Below are 16,890 nucleotides of genomic sequence, written 5' to 3' on the forward strand. Positions count from 1 at the left end.
GATGACCTTTCACACGGCAGGTGTCGTGCGAGGAGTTGGGGCGCCACAGGCACATGCAGGTGGAGGGTTTGGTACACCGTTGTTTAAAGACGGGCTTCTTCAAGGCAATATTTAATAGTATCAGTGTGAAGTGCATTCTCATTCGTCGGTGGCTTTTTAAATCAGCTTTTAATGTCACAATTTCCTGCGCAGCTTTTATTTAAGTTAAAATGCATTAACGACAAGCTGGGTAAGTCGTAAGCATAGTCGTATTGGCACGGAATTTCATAAAGAATGCCATGATTGGTTCATTCACTGAAACTATCCGGCTCCAGATGATTTGGCAATGGTTGATGTGAAATATTATAAGGCTTGTACATACATGGACTGCAATTATATACAATGTCTGTTTCTGTGAACTACTGCTGTGAACTAATCACGTAACTAATTCCACAAGTGGCAGTATACGTTGTTCTTGCCCCGAGCAAGTTGGCGGCCGGCGGGGGTTAGGTGGGCGCGGGGAAGGGGGAGGGGGCGCAACAAAGGGGCACATCTGTTGTGACGAAATACCTCTAGGGGGTGATGTTTTGAGACCACATAAAAATAGTAGATGGCTTCGCCACTGGCAGCGTGGACAAAGTATCAATTGCACATACATTGCAAGGCACAAATATATCAAGCCACGAAACAACCTGGAGCATAAAACAGAGATCAAATTTTGCGTCATATTCATAACCGCTGTAATCCATATTTACGTTAGCGAGGATGCAAGGTTTTAGGACAGGCTAAACAAACTGTGACTGAGTAAAGCACTATGACGTTTGCGTGTACCCACGTCTTTGATAAATGTTGGGCGTTTCTCACCTTGGTCAAGAGCTGCAGCGGACGAATCTTAGAGCCGAAAGTCGCTAATTGCATCATGCGAGTATAACGCTGGCAGAGCTGCTAGAAATCAGCATAGCTGTCTGTATATCTTGGCACCAAAGCGAAACAACGAGCTGTTCTTCTTTGCGTCGCTGGCCTGTGCTACTTTCGGGAGGCGCTTTTCCCCGCTTTGCATGGAAATACTTTTGGTTGGCAGGCTCAAGCTAAGTTTGTGATAAACATTGGGAGCAAATGATTCGTTCTGACATGCTTCCCAAACTTAATGATAATCCCAGATGCTGGTAGATCGGCTTAATTTGACGGCGCAGACCAGTGCAGTTCTAAGCCATAGCGTGATTCGGCTTTCGAACCATGGTCCTAGGCCTCCGGAACAGGTTTTGATGCCAAGTACTATGCGTCTGTATTCATTGGATTGGTTATACATACATAATTTCGGAAGCAATGAGTGGATAATATTATTGCCAGATGTTTGCCAATTATAGGCAGCATGTGCTTGCGCTTTCCGTTACGACGAGCATCGTTATGTAAACCACATCGTCATCGTTATTATTCCCTTAGGTATCGTTTTTCAACGTTATAACACAGCAAGAAAGCAGGCGACATGGTCTGAGAGAATAAGTCGTTCTTGGCACGCCTGTCCCTAAAACCGAGAAAATAAGGTCGTTTCTTAGCTAAAAATGCATCAAAAAGTTAACTTTAAGGGGCAGCGGCCATTCGGAAGCGCACACGGATGCTGTTTCCGAGTCACGTATTGGGCCCTAAAGCGGCATCAAAGCCTCTTCGTGAGCGGTACCGAAACCTTCCCTTCGGCACCAACAACCCCATTTATACGAGTTGCCGAATATTAGGGGCACCACTAAGAGTCGCACATTTCAATTTGGAACGGCACATGTTGTACATATTTCAGCTAACACAGTGGAGCAAAATGCAATTTCTTTTTTCTTGGGGGGGGGGGGGGTCACAACTTTCAGGGCCACTATAATATTGCGTGCCTTCTCCCCCGGCAAAATCCTGAATCCTCCTCTGCAACCCAGTCACGGGCAGGTCGTGCCGCGGCAGACATTTAGATTTTCACGCTCTTCTGTCTGACGAGGGAGGGACAAAAACAAAGTAATCCATCGAGACGAACGGCACGACTTGTGTGATGGATTCAGAACATATGCAACAAGCGTTGTTTAGCAGGCATTCTGAACGAAAGCATCTGATATAAATTGCACCAGCCACGAACCGGTAGAAAATCAAACGATGCAGATGAATGTGTTGCTGCTGAACTCTTTGTTGTCTTCCTTTGTATTGAAACAGACATGAAGACAATTTGCAATAACCCTAACAATCGTTTGGATTATAAAGAGTATCATAACAATTTACAATATTTACATAACATGCATCCCGCGTCACAACAATCCATGTCACTATCAAACCTATGGAACTTTCCTCCAGCAAGCACCACTTCGGCCCAACACATGTCTCTGGATGAGCGACAAAGTGCTCTTGCGAACCTTTATCGTCTTGTCAAAAGCAAATTAACAAAAAAAGACCAACATTTGGTCACAGTCGATACGAAGCCATTTTTACTGATCCACTCCAGGCAGTTCAATAGTATCGTAATGATAATGTTTTCTACAAATGTTAATGCACAATGCACACGTAACAATCAGCCATTCACCATTCAACAGCATCCAGGACAGCGTTGCTTCAATATGCAGATAATCAATATCACATTCTTCATGTGGAACTACGACAGAAGACACAATGCACTGCAGACCGAACACGTCCCACGCATACACTAGGTTTAAGGAAGATGCTGTATAGTCTTTCCTAGATATAAGATATATCTTGGGGCTATGTTTCTATGATTGAGCATAAATTCACTGAGCTCTGTTTTGTTGATCTGTCTATGTTTATTTGTTCCAGGATAACTGCAAGAATGAACCATTGGTAAAGCAAATGTAGTTAGCTCACCGATACATGCAGTATGTAAATATAGCAGATCAGAGAACAAACACCAGTTAACAAGCTTCCAAACATGATCTATTGTTTTCGTTACTGACATACGGTATAATCAAAGTCTACCATAATTATTTTCACAGGGAAATAATGCCCAACCGGACAATGATTAAGTAATGCTTTAAACGTTAAAACACTATTACTTTGACATGATTTAAAATGCAGCCGAACGAGGTCGTGCCGCAACGAGATCTATTTCGGACTTAAACAATCAAATAATGGCCTTGTATACTACGATACAATACGTGAGCCAATCGCATTCAAACAATTCAGTCATGTAATACATGTTCTGTTCTATTCCAGAAGTTTGCTCGAAAAAGGAAAACATGGAGGAATTCATGAGCAGTGAACAAATTTGACAGGAAGACCTATCCCGCGTTGGGGTCCGCTGATCCGACTTGTGACGGAAGTAGCTGTGCTAAACCAACCAACACCTGTCCACCACCCTGGGAGACGGGTAGCCACGGAGCCGGCCGGTAGAGGCGGTGTGTAGGACAGTGAGTGGAGAGGGCGGGGGGGGGGGGCGGCTCGTCTTGGCTCCGGTCCGGTATTGATCTCAGCCGGCCGAGGATCCGCGCGCGCCGCCGAGGCCAGGCTGGCCGCTGGCCGGCCCGCCCAGCGCCCAGCTGGCAGCGTGCTGGTGCTGGCCGCAGCTGGGGCACGCACTGTGACCGACTGTCACTCACGCGCCGGGGGGCAGGGTGCCAGAGAAGGGGATGCAAGTCAAATCTGACTCGGTCGCTGTCGGCCACGGGGCCGTAAGTTGTGCCCCTTTTAGGAAATGATGGAAAAAGCGAGGAGAGACCTCAAAGTTGGCTGATGCGTTACGGGCTCTCTGTACTTGACAAGAGAGTCTGATCGTACGGTCTGCTTCCTTGCTCTTTGGTTTTCCCTGGAAGACCATTGGAGTTAAATTTGACAAAATTAATCCATGCAATGTTTTGTCGATATCTAGACAGAAAAAGAACATAGCATAACGTGCGAAAAAAGAAATCACCGCAACTTAAGTCAGCATACTCATCAGCGGAAAGTGCTCGAACATGTCACAAACAAAAAGGTGTGTCGGGCTAAACCATACTCACATTGCAAGAACTCATGTCATTGGTTCCTTTGCTTTTAAATATATTAATATGACTTTAAAGTGGCCAAGCACGCTTCATTGAAATGCGTGAGATACATAGCGCAGTGAGTTTTGGACTGGTGGATAGCGTTTCTAAAATCTTTCTGACAACACTTGAGGGCAGTGTCATTTGAAAATGTTTGACCTACCAAATTGTAAAGCTTAAAGCCCGCACCGACGTCTTCACCGCTTTACATGAGCAACTGGCATGAATTGTATGTATGATACGCGTTTGGGGCCTTTATATTCTTTTAACTATTAAACATTTTCTAACGCGAAGACTTGTGGAGCCTCTCCAAACAGACGCCTCTATAGCGACTTTGAGAGGCAAACATTTAACGGGAGTCCGTTTCACTAGACAGGCGGGCTGTTAAAGTTTCAACCAGCCAAAGTATGCTACGACTACAAACAACGCCCCAGGCGGTCGTACCTGGGGCTGACGGGTTAGCAGATTTAACCATTCAACAACGCCCTCTATCCCCCTAAGGCCTACACTATGTTTAGAAGATTTGGCAAAGTCCCTTCACTGCTGTCATTCCTTGATTGGTTTGGCAACATGGTTCCCCAATCCCAAATACCATCTAATGGTGTAAGATAGCTAGTTATAAAAATATTGTATACGTACAACCGATGGCATCCACCTTGTCACTTTGACACGTCAAAGCCGAAGTCACGGCAGCAGTTGAGGGATATACATATGCATGAGAATAGGAGCAAAACGCAAAGTTAAGGTAAAATGGCATAGTAGATTGATACATAAGATATCCTCAGACCTCAGCATCGGATTTCAAGGTGTTCGTGGCACCACGATAACAGCCTAACCGACTAGTAAGGGCAGCAGCGAGTCAGGGCCGGCGAACAAGATGTCGTCAGCCCCCCGCTCTGCCCTACTCTCTGGGGCAGACGGAGACGGCTCGCTCCAGCGGTCCCGTGTCCGGCGCAGGGTGAGAAGGCAGCTCCATCCGACGCCGGTGGAGCCCGCTGAGCAGAGCCAGGGCCGGGCCGAGGCCGGGGTCGGCGCCGGCGCCGGCGCCGTGCCGGGCCGGACCGGCACCGGGGCCGGGGTCGACGGCGGTCGCGGCCGATCTTGAGCAGGCGCCCCGCTCGGCGCGGGGCGACGCGCGCATCGCGCTTGGCACCGTCGGAAGGCGCGCCGGCGGCGACGGCCGCGTCACGGCACGATGATGTGCGGCGCTGACAGCAGCACGGCCACGGTCGCCACGATCGTGAACAGCGTGAACACGATCAAGCACATGCGGTCCACCACCATGGCGGCGAACTTCCAGTCGCCGGTGACTTCGGCCTCGTGGTCGTCACTGCGCATCTTGTCGGTGATAGTCCGCAGCTCCTTGAGGATCAGCTGCAGCTCGCGGCTGCAGCCGGCCAGGCAGCTGTGCATGGTCAGGTCGTCCACCGACTGACCCGGCAGCCGGATGTAGCTGGCCGAGTTGGCCTGCTGCGCACCCGCGCCCCGGAAGTCGTCGTCCATGTCCAGCACGTTGGCCAGCAGCGACTTGGAGGAGCGCTCCTTCAGCTCCAGCTCCTTCATCTTGTTGTTCATCATGATGTTCTTGCGCGTGATCTTTTCGCCCGGCCGCGACATGCGCAGCAGCCACGGCATCCACTGCAGGAACAGGCTGCGCACCTGTCGACGCGGAGAGCTGTGATGTCACGCAGCGGCGGTGACGTCACCCGCAGCAAAGGCGCCACACAGCTGTGACGATGACCTCCTCCCCATAGGAAAGGAAGTCACGCAGCGGATATGACGTCACTCATGAGGGAAGGTTTCGCGTATGTTGCCGTCACTCACACGAGTACCGTCATGTAGCGGCTATGACGCCACCCACGCCGTGTAATTCCTCACACGGCGGCAATGATGCTACTCACAAGAAAAAGCACAGGTGCAACGCACAGGCCTTGGGGGGGGGGGGGGGGGGGGGCACACAGGAGAGGGCAACTCACGCAGGAGACTTTGACACAGCGGCGATGACTTCATACAGAGGTATGATGTTGCACACGTCATCACATCACACACAGAAAAGGATGGGACGCAGCTGTGGGACGTCACACACTGGGCATGATCGCAACGCAGAGGAGAGTGTCACGCAGTGATAAGGACGTCACCCACTGGAGAGGGCACCAAACATGTCATCGCATCACGCGAAGAACAGGGCAGATGCGCTCTGATTGTTATTATATGTGCTCATATTATTAAAGGACAGATGACGCAGATGTGATGGCGTCACACAGAAGGATGACCACACGCAGCATCAACCCCGTCCAGTTTTCCGAGATCAGTCATCCCGCCGACACTGGTTCGACACTCCAACGAGCAAAGAGGGGTCTGGATGCGTGCAGCGTGGGGTGTCGAAGACACCCTGGCTGGGTGGGGCACGGGAGCTTCTCGAGCACAGGCGAGCTGCTGAGGACGAAACACCTCTGTCGGCATCGAAAGACCGATGTATCAGGCGACTTGTGGCTGAACGCACTTGGATCGATTTTACTTTTTTCGTTAAGCGCTGTTTCCAAGCGCAGGACCACCAAAAGACTTACGCCGGATATCAGCCGGCCTTGATATCCCGCACCCCGCACCGCGCATCCCTCACCCCGCACCCCGCTAAGTTGTGGGGTGAAATGAAATTACACTCGACCTGGCATGGCTGCAAGCTGGAAACGCACGAGCCCCTGGAGGCCTGTTCACTTCGACTGATTTAAAGTCAGCTGCATTCCTGAAGTCTCTCGTTGTTAAATAGAGCACGCACCTGGGGTGCGCCTGGGGGGCGCGCCTGGGGGGCACACCCAAAGCATGCGCAATTTTCGCAAGCAAGCGAGGCCGACACATGGAAGACATTGGGAGACACTGAGGTCAGGAAACGACTACCACGTGCTTGGAGCCGAGATCTAGAGGAGTGGCAGAAGATAATGGTCTAGTCCGATCACACACCCAAAACTAGTGGCTTAAACGTACGAGGATGGGGGAACGATAGCATCCCAGGACATGCGGCAGCCGTTTGAATGAGTAATTTACAGGAGGGAGTGGAAATTGTGAGATGTGGAGCTTAAATGAACTTAACAAATTTAAGAGGACAAAATGTAAAAAAGCAGAAGCCGACAGCATTCTTCAACTGGCAGATGTACACCGTGTGTTGGTTGCGTTTTTGCTTGAGTTGGGGCTAATTGACTTATTCGGACGGATTCCGGGCTACATGATCAGAAACAGAAGCCAAGCATGAGGTAATAAGGCAGCCAGCACGCCTTAGACATGTACCCCAGGCCTGGCCTTTCGGGGAGGCTGTCTGCATTGCAGACAGGCCTTGCGTGTGCTCAGACGGGACGAGAAACTGGGGCAGCCCGCGGCGAGGCCATGCCTGTTGCCATGGCCGGCTGATCTCCGATTGCAGTGAGTCGCGCATGAACTCGGAGCCCCGTGCAAAGATGGCGCTAGGGCCGACACGGGCAGAGCACTGGCGACGAGCGGCACCCAGGTCATCCACCAGTCTTCTTGTCAGGACGCCCCCTCACTTACCCACGGCGCCATCTCGTGGGTTTCGCCGGAACGATGGTGGTAGTTGAGTATCAGCACCGTGCTGACCACCGACGACGCCACCATGAACATTATGCAGTTAAAGTACGTTCCTACAAGCACAGATGGCGTTAGCAATGCACCGCGGCTGGCGCATCTTTTCGGAAGTTTGCGCCGAGAGGGCGCTCGCGTCGACACTGACGGCTTCAGCGGAGTCTGGGAGCGGGTCTGCGGCATAATCTCGCAGTCATTACAAAAGTTTTGAACGCTGGGACTGTCGCAGCTTCTTACGGGGGCCGAGTGACGTCACGAGCGCCCTCCGACCAAACTTGGACGACCGTTGACGAGCGTCCCAGGCACATGCCCGGGAAATGGAGCGTCCGACGGCACGGGCGACCCATCTGAGCATTTGTCGGACAAACAGCTGACAGCCAGAGCCTGACGGGAGCGGTGCTTTCGTCCGAAAAGAAGCCGAAAAACAAGTTTTGTCAGTTGGGTAGAACTTCACATATTTCTGATTCCTCGGATCGCAAAGTTGACGCCGAAATGAAACTGACAGGAAGGGAAAAAATAAAAACGTGACCAAACCGTCGTGATCCCACAAGCAGAAACATGTAGGGTGACGACCTCACGTTTAACATGCTTCTGAGACGAATTTTGTCCGCGTATTTCTCTAGATATCATGACACCATTTATGACATCTAACACCGCTGGCTTTGCACAGCACCGCCTCGAAATGTTCAGATGTGTCATGAGGACATAATACAATGAGGGTAACGCCCATTCATTTTAATCGGTGCAGATCTCAAGCTGTATTGTTCACATATAGACCTGAATTCATGATCCGCTCCGGCAAGAGATACATTCCGCACCTAAAGAGCGGCAAGCTTAACCGGACACGCGTTTGTTTAGCAGCACCGTGTGTATTGGCAAAGGCGGAATATGCATGCATCAAACCAGTCGATGGAGTGCGCCATGCGGCATCGAGCGGCAGCCCCAGGGCCAGGCCGTGTTATTCCGGGGCGTGTGGGGCCGCCGGCGTCGAGGGCCCACCTGGCGGCGCCTGTGGGCCCCCGCCACGGTGACCCTGCACGCCTCGGTCGAATTTTAGAGCTCCAGTTTAATCCATGCATATTTATCGACTGGCTATCTGACTTATCGGCAGTTGTTTGGTCCCTTCCTGCGAGCGCGAGGCGCGCAAGTGCTGTCAGTGGGCTAGTTTGAAGCATGCGGACGCACACGCCGGCTGCTGGAGGTGCCTGACCACCACTCGCGAAGTGAGGTGTAGTCACCTCGCGCCTCGCCGCCGCAGAAAGGGACCGTGCGGTGACACACGCAAACTGTGGCGACTCTCTCAGCCAATGATCATCAGCCATGAGAACCTTGCTTTGAAGATCGGAGGGGACACCACAGTCCTCAGCGCACGCCGAGCGACCCAACGGCCGAGAGCCGGCCAGACGCGGCAGGAGCACCTGGCCGACGTCAAACCAAGGCCCCGGTGGAGGGCGCTCGGCGGAGGAGGCACGCGATTGGCTGCTTGGAGTCGCAGAGGGGGACGGGCCGACAAATCGGAAGGCCGCCAGATTTATGGCGTGGATTAGCACGGCCTTCCCCAGAGTCCGGACGGCGGGCTGGTGGCCACCCGGTCGAGGCTCAGGTACTTCAAGAATACCGTGACCAGACAGACTCTGAAGAAAGCGCGTGGCTGATTTTGATTAGACTTTAACTGAATGCGGTTAATATAGTTAATCAGATACATTGCCTGTTCTTTGGACGATGCAGTGTGCATGACAAACAGCCGTGCTCTTAACCATGCAAAGCCATGCACGGAAAGCATTCACTTGTCACTTGTCGCGAGGCCATTGTATCACAGACAGTGACTCGTGTGCGTGTGCGTCGGTTATCAAAAAAGTTAGCCGTGGTTTAGATGGAGAATGGATGGGCACAATGGTTGACAGGAACACATTGCGGGGATACATCGGTGTACGACTCTCAATACTTGTTTTTTCAACTTAAGGTAATAAGAAAGTATATCTAAGTACTCCAGTTTAAAAATGCATGGTGAAAATGTGCGCAATGGGGCTGTCAAATCTTCGAGCGAGGTCGCTAAAAAAGCTACTCATCTGAGAGCGCTAGTGCAATGTAATCGTGCAACGCCCACGCGAAGAGAGAAGAAGCCAGCGATATTCACCCCCAGACCACCGAATCGAATCTCCTCCCCCCCCCCCCCCAAGCGCACCTACGAAGAACGTAGCGAACGGGGGGACTGCTGCGCTCCTGAGGCGTTTGTGGCGCCGCATAAATCAACGCATGGGACATTTATGCGTGTACCTCCCACCACACCACAGATACTGTGTTCACCCCTTGCATGGCTCTGAAACGGCCCGTTTTCACAAGAGCTGCGTAATTACCCCCGTGCTTATCATCACTGCTCCCCGCTGGCCATCCCCGTCGAAGCAGACCGCCCCATCCCCAAACGCTCGTCCCGCGCCATGACCATGGTCGTCGTGCACGCGGCCGCGCGCGCCATGCCCCCAGCACGGAGCCACCGCAGCCGCCGACGCCGCCAGCGCGTCACGCTGTCGCCGGACCGGGGCTGGTCAGTCACCGTCACGCCCGCCCCGCTCCCGAAGGTCAGTCGGGACGTGGCCGAACGGTCGCGGCACACGTCACGTCGCCACTTCGCCGACCCCGTCCCCGAGAGCGGTCGTTTGTCCGGCGCTAACCGCCTGAGTTGGGCGTGCCTCCTCGGCACCACACTCCTCCCCCTCCCCCCTCCCCCGACGCCTCCTCCCGCGACAAGTGTGTCTTGGCACGCGCGCAGACCAAGACGACACCCAACCCCGAGACTGCCAGGCCGGCCGCGCGCCGTGTCACACGCGTGTCACAGATGTGTCGCACGGATGTCAGACGCGTGTCACAAACGTGCAGCGGCGGCGTAGTGTGCCGACAGGTGACGTCAGTCCGCGCGGCTCGTGCCGCGTGTGACAGGCTCAATCTGAGCCCGGGATGCAACGTCGCCGTCTCTGGTTGCCGCCGGCTTCTCGTGCGATTGACAACGTTAGAGGCAAACGTTGGCCATAATGGCAGGAATTTAGAAGGAATTGAACGATTCGCCAGAGGGAATTATTCAGCGATACCGTAATAACAACGCGAATCATGTTGCACTCGCTACATAGGTGCAGATGTCGATGTACGCTTAAGGACAGAAATTATGTGTTTTCTATCATGAGTATGCTGTTATGATCAGCTGAATAATCAATAAATATCTAACATGGCTGTAAATGACGGGTTTGACCAGAGCTGGTTTAGTACTGGATTACAGGTGGTGGATAATTGGGACAATGCAACATATCAATTAGAGAGTGCGATACAAATGATGGGTGCTTTGAAGTTATTTGATCAACGTTTTAATTGAGGGCTGAAATATGGAAGCTGTGATAATATTTGGCCACACTAACTACAGCATGCCAATATGATGGAATCTATTAATTCTCTTTTTGATATATCAGTCCAAAGTGGCCTGAGTGTGTCGGCCGACAGTTACTTTTGTTTTCTCATATCTTTTACAAAATGTCGTACGAAATGAAATGAATGAAACTGAAAAAATTGAAAGATGAAACGGTGCAGTTTGTTTGTATATGCATATATATATATATATATATATATATATATATATATATATATATATATATATATATATCATTAGCACTGCAGAGCACCGTAGAGCATATATATATATACATATATATATATACGTATATATATATATATATATATATATATATATATATATATATATATATATTTAATTAGCATTGTACCATCTAAGTGGTACCCGTCCGCATCAAAGTTTTGCCTGGTAAATGATGTGCCTTGATAATCAACTCATGCGACAATAATGATGTGAACACAAATTGGGGAAATCTTTTATGCGGACGGGCTTCGCTTACACGATTTTCTTCATCTGTACATTACTAATCATGCATATATCTATACATATATACTATTTATATATGTATATATGCATATATATATATATATCTACACATATATATTCCTGCATCAAATAAATTTTACATGGTTTATGTTAATTCGCTAGCTTGCAAAGACGTTTGAATGAGATGCTCGCATGCTTTTAAGATTTCCTGTATAACGTATCCCGTAAAAGACGAAAACGTATTAACGATATGTCTTTTGCCAGTGTTTGGCACAGTTACGCCGCCAAAACACAAACTGTTGAAATGCTGCAAATGAAATACAGATATTAATGAGTAACAGACGGCTACTGGCAAACAACTATGGACAGTTATTCCACGCGACAAGAGCGGGCACGTTTGGAACGTACGTTTTGAAGGCATCTGTTGGACGCCAGCGAGAAAGGCGAGGGGTGAGGATGGGCAGATGGTGTTAGTTCCTGTTTACCAGACCACGGTTAGTCGGCGCGGTTTCTGCGCTGTCGGGTGTCGTCTTTGGCGGCCGCGTTCCCGCATGCCATTCCTCGCCTAGAGCTGGGATGGTGCGCCGTCCCCGGGCATTCCGTCCGGCGGCCCGTCCCGAGGGCGCGCTAGCTCCCGTCTGCGGCTGCTCTATGTGTCACGCGGCCAAACCCAGCAGGCCGATGCCAGCCGCCCCGGGGCCCGGAGGGGGCGGCGCAGGCGGCGCAGGTGGCTCGATGCACCCAATGCAAGGAGGTCCATGGCTGAGCGTGTTAGGCGCGGGAGCGGCGGCGCCCGCGGGCCCGGCGGGCATTCCCGAGAGCATGCTGGGTGCCGAGGTGCTGACCTATGAGGGGCACCGCGTCGGAAGTCTCCGGCAAAGCATCGCTTATCATTAGAGAAAACACAGTCAGCGAGAGAAGGATGGTAACGCCTGGAAAACAAGGCGGGGGTCAGGCGCACTGTCGACCGACCGCCGACTGCCGAGGCTCAACGAACAGCCCACCCCCCACAATCATGCGCCAGTTACAGAGCCGACTCTATCGGGGCCTCCGCACGCACAGCGTCAGAGGGACAGAGAGACAGAGACAGAGACAGAGAGAGATAGAGAAAGAGAGATAGAGAGAGAGACAAAAGCGTGAGAGAGAAGACAGGGGGATGCCAGGGTTTCGACATAAGCGGCGCTGGTATGACACTGCTCTGTACACCCCGCGCGAGGACGTCTACCGCTGCCGGGGCGTTCTGGACGTAGACGGCGCGTGCTCGGCTGGCGCCGCTCGGCCGACGATGCCGGCGCTCACGCGCCAGAAGCGGCGTTCGCGCGTACCGGCCGGCCGGGCTCTCTACCTAGTACAGGCATTGCATCTGACGCTCGTCCGGAGGCTATGAGACTAGATGGGGACTACGGTCACGGAAATTTGGAGGAATCACAACCTCTGATATCACGGAAGTGACCCGTAACCTGTGATATAAATGGTGGACATGGCCCGTGACTCTCTTGCAAGTTCGAACGCAATTTGGAGCGAGCGTTCTGTGGTGTCCCCTCAGGTCTAGTCGGCAAAAGCACCCGCCGAACGGTGACACGGTGTTTACCTATAAGAGGGACAGCGTCGGATGTCGTTGGCATACTCTCGGCCACCATGTTTAGAAAGACAGTGAGGGACAACAAAACTGTAACACCTAAAACAGGAATGGAGACGGTGAGTTACCGATTTACTCGCGCCGTTAAGGTCCAGCGGAAAGAGCTGTATATAAAAGAAGAAAGTGTGAGAGTCTGACACTGTTTACAGAGGTCAGCCGTGATTCTGAAAGTGGAAAGTCGTTTGATCAGGTAGGATCAGTCAGGATGAATTGCCAAAGGTCAGTGGCGCATGCGTCATAAGAAAGAAAACACAAAACACGACATGCGTGATGCCCTGTAATCCTATAGAACAGTGTATAAGACAGGCATGAATTTATGGCTTGCTTTATATATGTATGTCCGCAGGGCAGTGCTTCCTGGATTTACGCGGTCGGCCATTACAACATCGACTCGAGCAATATATTTAGTGGCAGCGTCCAGCCCTCTGGGAGTCCAAGTGCAATTTTGACTCTGGGTTACCTAGGAGAGGCACAGCCTCTGAGGTCTCTGGCATGTTCGCGGCGACTTGGTTGAGAAATACGGTCAGAGATAGGAGAACAGTGACCCCTGAAGATAGAGCACACGGTTAACTACCTGAACGGGCGGAGACCTCTCGCCCAAACAGGGCACGCTGCGCTAGCGGGGCCGCCGTTGACTGCCCATGTAAAGCTAACAACGAACAGAGAGGTACCAAGAAGGTGACCGGGAGAAAGCGAGATGTGAGTAAGAGAGAGGGAGAGAGAGTGAAAGCGAGAGAGAAAGGGGAAAGGCAAAAGAGACCGACAGTAAAACAGAATGCAAGCAGCCAAAACTAGGCAGTACAACCGTATTCGGGAGTTGTAAAGACTGGCTGTGAAAGGAGAGAGAGAGAGAGAGAAAGAGAGGGGAGAAAGAGAAAGAGAAAGAGAGATGGATAGAGTGGATAGACGAAAGAAAGAGCGACGGGAGGGCAAGCATGCCTGGGCGAGGGACAGGTGAACGCATCGGAACAGCAATACGCGAGTCAGGTATTACTGAGAAGTCAACCATCGTCAACCTCCAACAGCTGCATCGCATAAAATCCAAACACAATCTCCTATCATCGGCAAAGACACACACAAATGCATAGGAGTATATACGCCGAATGACAGTTCAGCAACCAATGCAACCATCAGCACACAATGCAAATCAACCATATCAGCGTCATTTGATTTAAGCAGGCTCGCCTCCCATCCGATGATGCCCACACACCTGAGTTACCTGTGCGAATCCAGAATATGGGCTTAAGTGATGGGATGTCAGGATAACGTTTGGTGTGAAGTCGGAAGGGCAGCGACAGCGGAACACCGAGGGCTAAGTACTATGGCACACTGCTCCACATCGAAAGCTGGTCTAGAGTGCTCTTGTTTGAGTCGAGATGGGTTCTACAGCACAACATCGGCTCACTGTTCAGCACTGATGACGCAAATGATAATATATAGTTAGAAATGACAAAATATAACTAGATGGGCAATGGCCGTGTTTAATCCATAGTAGACGTGCATCGACCCGGCAGAATCAAGTACCACTGGGAAAGCTAATAACGATAATGACGCTCCGCGACAAATTTATCAGCTTCTTTTGAGCATTAATCCGAACATCATCAGCCAATTTTGTTAGATACAGCGGAGCAACAATGATCAAGTATGCGATATCATGAGGATGCGGTAAACGAACCTCGCTGCAAAAGAACTTAGTTTGTTATCTCAATAAGATAGTTTCATTTACCGGTATCCTCGCGTCTCAAATGATGGAAAAGGGCGCACTCCCGCTCAGTCCGCTGCCGATCTAGTCATCTTATGCATGGTGAATTAATGATTTCATACTATGGTCTTGGCGACATCAACACGTTTTCAAAGGTGATAACAAAAGTGTGATCACATCAACTGCCAATATGGAATGAACACAAGAAAAGGCACAGGCACCGGACATTTTATATGTTGAACAGGTTCAAGGTAGGAACTACTGGAAAGCTGCGCAGAGTCCAACACTTATATCGGTCAGTAGCTGGGAGAGACAGGCACAACATTACGGAGGGCGTGACACCGAAAGCTACTGAGTAAAAGCTGAAGAGGCACTTAATTTTGCCACATGGTGAAATCTTAAGCAATTGGGGATGACTGTTTTGCAAATATTCCGCACCTAATGGCTCTTAATGGGGTGATTCTGGGCTCGTTAACGACAGACTTTAAAGATTGATGTTCACCTAACGGTGCAGCCTGTTGCAGCTAAAAACTCTGCCGAACAAAATTTTGGAGCATTTAAAAGCAAACAGGCAAGCAAAAATAAAACAGCAGAGCTAATGACAATCAACAACATAATTGGCACAGTAATATGTAAAAAGGGAGAGCGAGAGAGAGAGAGAGGAGAGAGAGAGAGAGAAAGAGAGAGAGAGAGAGAGAGAGAGAGAGAGAGAGAGAGAGAGAGAGAGAGAGAGAGAGAGAGAGAGAGAGAGAGAGAGAGAGAGAGAGAGAGAGAGAGAGAGAGAGAGAGAGAGAGAGAGAGAGAGAGAGAGAGAGAGAGAGAGAGAGAGAGAGAGAGAGAGAGAGAGAGAGAAGAGAGAGAGAGAGAGAGAGAGAGAGAGAGAGAGAGAGAGAGAGAGAGAGAGAGAGAGAGAGAGAGAGAGAGAGAGAGAGAGAGAGAGAGAGAGAGAGAGAGAGAGAGAGAGAGAGAGAGGGAGAGAGAGAAAGAGAGAGCTCTTTGAAGGAACAAAGCAAGAGGGCAAAACAGGTAGGGTACAAAATGGCCTCACTAAAAACCGCTGCTCATAAGGACACGAGCGAGGCATTTTCAACAGCATCCAATCAAACTCAGCTTACACCAAGCAGCAAACAAAAAAGCAATTAAACGAACACGAGAGCGTAGCGAGCTTCGCTTTCTGCCCGGGCGGGAGCAGGTGAACATCTCCTTGCGCCGGGCGGCAGACAGCGTTCACAGCGCAGGCAGGGCTGCGTGCCACCTGCCTACCTAGAGTCAGCTTCTCCCCGGAGTCCGGCGGCAATGTAAAGGCCAGCAGCACCATGGTGGATATGAGGATGCCGGGCAGGACCAGATTGTGCAGGTAATAGAGCGTGCGCCGCCGGATCTGGACAGTGTACGTGATGTCGAAGTAGGGCTCGGGACAACAGGCGTACGAGATTTCATTGCGCTTGCCTGGAATACCTGGAAAATTGTGCACACAACGTCATACACGAGCACGTACCAGCACCGGCCGGGGGAGGTGCCAGAGCCAGCCCACGCGCAATGTAAAATGGGAGAGGGAGTGCCGCCGCGGGCAACTGTCGCCGGCAAAGGCGGCAGTGAGAGCTTCTAGCTCAGACTACCGGTAAAAGCTACCAAAACGACAGCAGATACTCTTAGGAACTAGGAAACCATGCAAACTGAGGAGTGCTAGTGAGATGACGAGCAACACGGCGGGTTCCGCGATTGGGTGCCGTTGTCCCCCCCTCCACCCAACCCCCCTCTGCCTACCGTAAGTTAGTGCCTCCCTCACAGCAGCGCTGTCACTTTTCTGCTCTGACCCCCGATCGCACGGCGGTCTGGCTGATCGGGTCACACCTGATCGCCGATTCTGAGCTCCTGAACGTCGACCCGGAGGCCCTTACCGCTGACCCTAATCTGCTGAGCCCATGAGCCCCTGACCGCTGGAGCTGGCCCCTGACCACCACCGACTGGCCCTGGCGCCTCCCCGACAAGCCGGCCGAAAGCCACGGGCGGATGAAGCTGCGACGTGCAGTGGTTTACCTAAGCTGAGCTTTTCGCCGCTGTCCGGCGGCAGCGTGAACCCCAGCACGGCCAT

General features: G+C 51.4%; 1 protein-coding gene across 1 annotated transcript; it reads right to left on the minus strand.

Annotated features, from left to right (window-relative positions):
* Positions 1–5,162: 5,162 nt before the first annotated feature.
* Positions 5,163–16,890, minus strand: LOC119102896 (acetylcholine receptor subunit alpha-type acr-16). The gene is made up of 5 exons (XM_037226345.1): positions 16,836–16,890; positions 16,059–16,253; positions 13,554–13,640; positions 7,518–7,627; positions 5,163–5,636 (listed from the first exon to the last, which is right to left on the minus strand). Exons 1-5 carry the CDS (start codon positions 16,888–16,890, stop codon positions 5,163–5,165), a joined length of 921 nt encoding a protein of 306 aa, XP_037082240.1.

The sequence above is a fragment of the Pollicipes pollicipes genome, unplaced genomic scaffold, assembly GCF_011947565.3.
Source record: "Pollicipes pollicipes isolate AB1234 unplaced genomic scaffold, Ppol_2.1 Scaffold_5724;HRSCAF=6776_pilon_pilon_pilon, whole genome shotgun sequence".
Lineage (NCBI taxonomy): Eukaryota > Metazoa > Arthropoda > Thecostraca > Pollicipedomorpha > Pollicipedidae > Pollicipes > Pollicipes pollicipes.

What these genes read in the sequence shown, in the direction of transcription:
- LOC119102896 (XM_037226345.1), bottom strand. Translation starts at nt 16,890, where the DNA reads ATGGCCGTGCTGGGGTTCACGCTGCCGCCGGACAGCGGCGAAAAGCTC. An exon ending in CGGGGAGAAGCTGACTCTAG is followed by an intron (nt 13,641 to 16,058) that starts GTAGGCAGGTGG and finishes CTCTATCTTCAG; the next exon opens with GGGTCACTGTTCTCCTATCT. An exon ending in AGAGGCTGTGCCTCTCCTAG is followed by an intron (nt 7,628 to 13,553) that starts GTAACCCAGAGT and finishes CTGTGCTTGTAG; the next exon opens with GAACGTACTTTAACTGCATA.